Source organism: Penaeus japonicus, unplaced genomic scaffold (assembly GCF_977035675.1).
Source record: "Penaeus japonicus unplaced genomic scaffold, GWHDUDI00000001_assembly GWHDUDI00000001, whole genome shotgun sequence".
In the NCBI taxonomy this organism is placed as follows: domain Eukaryota; kingdom Metazoa; phylum Arthropoda; class Malacostraca; order Decapoda; family Penaeidae; genus Penaeus; species Penaeus japonicus.
In genome coordinates, this window is record NW_028234403.1 from 49,150,786 (window position 1) to 49,158,285 (window position 7,500).

The window sequence follows — 7,500 nt, forward strand, 5'->3', positions numbered from 1 at the left end:
GCAGGAGGCCACTGATTCCAAAATCCTGCTATATGGGCAACATATGTTAATGCTATTATAATATTATTATTAATGTAGTGTTTGGATTTCTTTTCATTGCAGACTTTTGTGTGTGCAACTGTTCAATATCTTTTATTTAGTGTGTAATCAGCATTCTTTAACCCTTTACGGACCATGCATTCTTTCCCTGGCCACACAAACTACAGTGGTACATTTTCCAAATAGTGCCACATTACTTTACACCATGAAAGTGGTATTGAAGGATTCCTCCCAACCTCTACTACCCACAAGTAGATAACTATACCTGCGATTCTCCCCCTATACCCAAGAATCTGGACTCGGATTGTAGGGGAGGGCATGAAGTATATCAGGGAAATAGGAGTTAGGAATTCTGGGCATATTATGTATGCAAAATCTTAAACCAGTCTAAGTACCCTCAAAGGGAGTAGCACGAAATATATTGACCATGGGGGGGTCCAAAGAAGTGCAAGGCCCCCCTTGGCTAGAGCAATCTTCTAATCTAAGATGTATTCTTCATATTTGTGCAATTTGTCATTAGTAGCACATAGTGCTTTGAAAAAGCCTTCCTTGGCTAGGGCTAATTTCAAAATTAGCTAAGGTTAGGTAGGTAACTGGACTGAGGTTTTGCGTACGAAATATCACCAGATTTCCTATTTTTCCCTGTAATTTCCCTGATAAACTTCACTCTCTTATCGGGGTCCAAAATGTGGGGTATAGGAGGGGAATTGCAGCTAAAGTTGACTATATAAGAGGAATACAGAGTGAGAGGAATCTACTGATACCACTTTTGTCTTATTTAGAGATGTAGCGCTATTTGGAAAATCTACTGTTTTTCGGTTCTGAGAGTTAGATGGACCTGACTTAAGTTGCTGATCATTTTTCCATGCAATGATTGTGCAATGTGATAAATTCATCATGTTAACCCTTTCCCGGCGGGGCATGCGTTACGTGAAAACCCCTATGCCAGGCGATTGCAATATTGCATTGTAATCATCACACTGCCATGACGCCCCGGCATCGGGAATTTAGCCGTGTCACTCGAGTGTGACGCACTGTCGTCATTGGGTTAATGACAAATCACTGTATACTATGATTTTATTTTTGTAATATTAATGATGAATTGGCTGTAGTCATCCATAGCTCTTCTATGACAGTGAGACTAGATGAATTCATTGTATTTGACAGAGGGTGTATAATTTCCTCTGATCCTCATGAAAGCCTATGTAATCTTGCCATCCTTTTACTAACATCTGTTCTCATAATATGTATTATGTTAAATGTTTAGTAAACACTCTCGTCTGCATATGCTGTTTGCCTCATACTGATCATCATAGTTTTTCTTTTGGTGCTCTGACTAAGTCAAACAAACTTCTACAACATGTTTTCTAGCAAGTTAGACCTTGAAGACTGCTCTAGCTAGAATAAGGTACCTCTCCAAACTCTTTCTTGTCGGGAGATATATATAGCGGAGGCTTGTTTGTCATTGCTGGAGGCTGAAGCTCAGAGGCTGTGCCAGTCACTTGATCTGATCATTCATCATGTTAGACTTGTAGGCTATCCATCATAGACCATAGATTCAATAGAATCTAGCCAATATAATTACAAGAAACAGAAACAGAGTCTTAGAAGCCACTGTCGTATCTTTTAAATATTTACCTGTATCATCATAACCTTTCCTCTGTGTGTGTGTGTTCCTTGTCATATCCACCCAGTTCTCTGTTATGTCTACTGCATAGGTGTGTCATATATACCTCCCAGCTTCTCTCCTCTGGTGCATCAGGTGTGCAATCAACCACATATTGAAAAATGGGGCTGTGCATAGGTGACCTTATGAATGTGCGCTTTTTTTTTCTTTCTCTCTGCATTTGTTATTAATTGTTTCAGTAAAGTTTAGAAGACATCCAATGGTATGCCATTGCCCTTGTGCTGATTAGGATGGCTTCTGTGTCTATCAGAGCTCCAGCAATGGCCAGCCAACCTCTGCCACATATAATTGTATGATATGGATTATATGGCAATTCATTGTTAATTATGGAACTAGTCAAATCTGTTTTCCAGAATATGCATGACAATCTAATAGTTAGTCGGCATTTGTTGGTGTATGTTATGTGTAGGCCATGGCAGTTCCTACTATTTGGTTTGACATAATATTGTAGGTCTGCCATGAGAGACCATATTGAATCATAGTCAGTATAATTGAAATAAAAAATTCCCATTTTGCAAGCTACTGTGGGTGACTCCTAAACCTTTTCTTCTTTGTTGTATAATTTCTTTGTTGTAAATATCAACACATCCATAATTATCAAGGTTAAGCTTGTTTACTTGTATTTTCATTCTTGTGCTTCTCTCTGTGAGCTGCATCAGGTTAAGGTGTCAATATTACCAATTGTAATACTTTTATTTTTCTCCTTTTTTATTTCATTGTCAAAATACGCTTTCTCAATAGAATGGGTAATGATGATAATGGTAGTAAGAAATGATAGATAATTTTGACAAAATGACTATACAAAATATAAGAAAGGAGACTGTATTGAGGAATAGGGAAATTACAACAACACATATATGATAATATCTGTCTGTCTTGTATATATTATGCACGTTTTATTTTTTTTATTTTTCAAACTTATATATACTTGTTTTCTTGCACATTTTGTGTGATGTATATCATTTGTCTAACAGGGTTAACTTAGAGGTTGCAGGCAAATTTTGGTAATACTCCTGTATTTATTGAGGTCCCACAAGTAGAATAGAAATGTAACAGAAATGATGACATTTTTTATTTGTTTATCATTTTTTAAAAATTCATTTACGATTTCTTTTGTCAGTCAATGTCTCGATTACTTTTATCGTCAGATGCACCTGTTTATATCACGTTAGGAGTTTACCCACTAATGATTGTCTGTGTCTACATGCATGTTTGTTGAGTCTCCATATGGTTTGGCATTCATTTAAAAATAGATTTTTATATTAGTAAATGATGCTACACCATTAACACACACTATTGACTACCTTTACCCCTTTAGCATTTTTTCCTACTATGGATGATCAATCACACGCTAACTTCATTCATCCTTGTCTTCCACAGGGCGCAGCACCAGGCGTTCCACCACAGCAGTATCAGCAAGCTCCTACAGTACCACCATCACAGCAAGCCCAGTACCAACAGCAGCAGCAACAGTACCAGCAGCCACCACAGCAACAGCAGCAATACCAACAACCACCACAGCAACAGCAGCAATATCAACAGCCACCACAGCAACAACAGCAACAACAGCAATATCAACAACCACCACAGCAACAGCAATATCAGGTAAATGTAAATAGATTAACCCTTTCCCGACAGGGCACGTGGTACGCGAAAACCCCTACGCAGGGCCATTACAATATTGCATTGGAAACGTCACACTGGCATGACGCCCCGGCCTTGGGAATTTAGCTGTGTCACACAAGTGTGACGCACCGTCGTCATAGGGTTAATTGCTATACTAATGGCTACCCTTCTTCTGTTTATATACTGATAAAAGGATATGGTCACTTGTCCTGTAAGAAGGTACATCAGGTAGAGACAAGTGGCAATCACAACATCAAGGCCATAGTTCACATTACTTGTGGAAGATTTTACTACTGAAACACTGTGTTTGGTCATGGGAATGCCTAGTGCCTGGGATTAAAAGGTGAAGTATGGCAGGTTGTTGGTGCTATGCAGTTACAAAGTCCTATTGGTAGGATCTGTTGCCTTGATTGATATATTATACATTTTTTGTGTATATATTTTGTTTAACTTTGCAATTTTATTAATATTAGTATTAGGTACATCATCTAAATTTGATAATGTCACAAGAAATTAAAAGACTGCATTTACATAATAATTGGTATAATTTTCTGTCCTGTCATCTCTTTTTCTTTCAAGTATGACAGACCACATGATGCAAGATTTGCTGCTACAGACAATTTACCTAATAAAAATGAGCTTTGTGAATTCATTGTTTAATAGGAGCTCACTTTGAATAGACTAAGAATGGTTTATTTGATGTTCTACAGAAGTGCATTGACAGAAGTTGAGTTTAAATATGTCTAGTATCAGAGAGCTGAATGGATGCTTTGTAATGTAGAATATGTTGTCAAAAAAACAACAAAAACGGATTGAGAGGAAGCAATATATTCTTGAAGATTATGCATAATTTTTTTCAAAATGATTTTCAATTCTCCAATAGTTTTAGTAGAAATGATATATAAGTATTTTATAGCCTGTCCTTTATATATATGCTTCATGACGTGAGCTAGGAGCATATATGAAATTGTTGCAGAATGAAGATTCAGTATCGGGTTTATTTTCTCCCTCATGTTCTCTTTTTTGATGAACAGAAATGGAATTGGTAACTCAATGACACTTGGTGGCATGTATACAAGGAGAGTGCCAGAATGCTAGGTCTGTAGATGCCATGGCGACTGTTCTATATAGCACCATATAGGCATAAACTTTTATTAGCCAGACTGTACTAATTGTCAAACTTCAGCTTTATAGAATTGGCTTAAACCCATGTTTTTCATTGCTTTTATTTATTGTTGCCTTTTGTTTAGCCTATTTGCACTGGTTGACTTGCTATCATGTTTAGCAGTTTTTCGGTCAGATGCCGGGGACGAGATATTTAGTCAAGGCTGGCGCGGCGGGTGATCGGGCGTACAGCGCTCAGTCACAGATAGTGTGGCCGAGAATCCTGAGGTGTTAGGGGTATGCGTTAGAATATCCCGGCATTTCGACCATTTAGAGCCAAAATAGCCCCGTCGTTAATGGGTTAAAGTTTTGGTGAACAGCAGTGTACTCCAGAGATATTGCTATATTCCTCAAGCTTCCCCATGCCAGTTACCCAAGGTACCAGACTTATCTTGCCTTTATTACTCTCTCCAGTAATGATAACATAAGTTGGGAAACACTGTTGGTATTTGATTTTGGTATTATCCTTTACTTTTAAACTTGTATACAGAAAAGCTCTAATTCCTACATCCACTAGGGATATGGCCCCACTGACAATGGATACTCGGGTACTTGTCTCAAATATGTCATGGGTGGCTATAAGATAGTGCCAAAATATTCCACAGGTACTTTTTTATTGGTGCTTATTATTTTGCCTTGTTTCATGATAGACTACCAGTGCTGCTAGTAGTTTAGGAGCTGTTTTTCTAGTATTTGCCATAATCGGTTATTGGAGGACAATTATAAGGCTCAAAGTTCTGGGGGTATCTCCGCTTGGATTAATACCATAGTTTTTGTACTTTGAGAAGAACCAGCACAGTTATTAACTTTGCATAAGTGTTCACCTGTAATGTCAATTACTTTTTTTCTCATTTGATATTGGTTTGTTATCTACATGATTGTTGTAGTATGCCATGTCACTTTCCTATGTGATAAGAAATGGAGGCATGTGTAGACCCTTGTTTGCATGCAGGAGCCTTTGCACTTGCACAAATACACCCTTGCACACTCATGCAGGTACACCTAAATCCATAATTTTATTCTCTTGCTTGAATCTCTCTTACTCATCTGGTCATTGGTAAGATAATATTTTGTTGGTCCATTGTTGGTCAATAGTTCTGACGAAATATTTATTTAAACTCTTCAATGCTTATGTGAAGCAATCATGTGCAGCATATTCTTTAGTCACACCAATGCACATATCCATATTGGGTTATGTATAATATATCTTGTAAAATGTGTAAATGACGTGTGGTTCAGTGCTGACAGTAAGGTCAATAATGTTAAATATTGATGTGATCTTACTTGAGTTGTATGTGAGATTGTATTCAAAGGTATATTGAAACCTGGTTTTGCCTAATGCTGACTTTGCCTGATTTTCCCCCCATTATATTTTATTTTCCTTTTTCCTATCTAATTTTGTATTACCTCAAAGAAACTGGGAATATGCAAAAGGAGTTTAAAAAACTAAATCTGACTATGAAGCAACATGCATTAAGCTATTTCCTTCCTAAACCCCTCCCACACTGGTCCCATGATATAACATCTGTAGGGATTTCCACTTACCTACAAAATTACCTGCATTATAAAATGTACAAAAGTAAAAGAGGTAGTGGAATATCAAGTTCACACACTCAGTGTTGCTCTCTCTCTGTTTAATCTAGACCTATCAACAGTAGACAAAGGATCAATTGACTCTCCCTTTCTTTCTCAGCAACCGCAGCAGGCAGCCCCCGGCCACCAGCCACACCAGCCACACCAGAACCAGCGCGTGCTGCACAACCCCAACCTAGGCAAGGAGCGTGAGCACATCAAGGAGCATCTTGAGGTGCCCATTGACACAGCAGGCATGTCTGAACAGGAGCTGCAGTACCACTACTTCAAGATGCATGATGCTGACAACAACAACAAGCTTGATGGTCAGGAGCTGATCAAGTCGCTCTTCCACTGGCATGACTCTGCCAACCATGACGCAGCCAAGAGCGGCAGCCACCCAGAGGCCAAGCTCTTTACTGATGATGAGCTTGTGGGCATGATTGATCCTATTCTTGAACAGGATGACCGTAATCGGGATGGATTCATTGATTACCCAGAGTTCGTGCAAGCACAGCGTAATGCAGCAGCTGCAGCTGCATCGACAGGAACCAATAACGTGTAATCTGCTATGGTTATTAGAGTTTATTTCTCTTTTTTTGATATTGCTGGTCAAATGGCAATATAAATTTGTTTATTTATTTTTATTTTTACATGCAAGTTCAAACAAATGGTGACATTACCAAGAGAAAGTTTTGATGTGAGTAATTGTGCTTCCATTTTTTTTTTTTTTTTCCCACCCCCTCAAGTCTTTTTTCATGTTTTGTTGTAAATGTACATTTAGGAAGTAGATGCACATAAATACTTAGTTATTCAGATGAATATTGGACAAAAAGTATTTTTTATCTTTGTTTCTTTGTGTTTTTACAAATTTTTACAAAACTGATCCTGAATAGTGCCAATGGTGAGCAAAGTTTTAAGAAACTAAAGCATTAAACTTTTTCTCATGATTATCATCATCTATACTGTTTATGGCAATTTTTACTTGGAGAAGTGCAAGCACATTAGTGCATTTGATTAATTTGTATTTTTCATTTTATTTTATTTTATTTTATTTTTTAAAATGATTTTTAGGCATTTATTTTTCTTACCTTCTTTGAAGAGAATGTTGAAGTTGATACAGATGCACAAATAAACTGAAAAAAGACGAGAAAACACATATTTTGATGTACAAGACACAAGAACATTAATGATGAGTAATTTGGGGTTTTGATACAGTTCAAGACTACCAAAGAAACTTCTCCCCTAACATTTGAATAATTATATCGCTCTTTTACGCAATCAAGTGCAATTTTCTCAACTTTAAAAACTAATGGTCATCTGTTAGCGATCGTCAGGGTTGATTTTTATATCAGATATACAGATATGGTATCCATAGATAAAGTCTGCTAGAGAAATAACATGGCATATTT

The 7,500-nt window shown here is 37.4% G+C and overlaps 1 protein-coding gene across 1 annotated transcript in view; it reads left to right on the forward strand.

Annotated features, from left to right (window-relative positions):
- The window catches only part of LOC122262477 (uncharacterized), an 8,474-nt gene that overhangs the window by 547 nt on the left and 427 nt on the right, over nucleotides 1-7,500 (forward strand). Inside the window, exons 2-3 of the mRNA XM_043030471.2 lie at nucleotides 3,107-3,331; nucleotides 6,210-7,500. The exon at nucleotides 6,210-7,500 is cut by the window's right edge and continues 427 nt beyond it. Coding sequence (XP_042886405.2) covers nucleotides 3,107-3,331; nucleotides 6,210-6,653 — 669 coding nt within the window. The 3' untranslated portion in view covers nucleotides 6,654-7,500. The remainder of the gene's footprint in view (nucleotides 1-3,106; nucleotides 3,332-6,209) is intronic.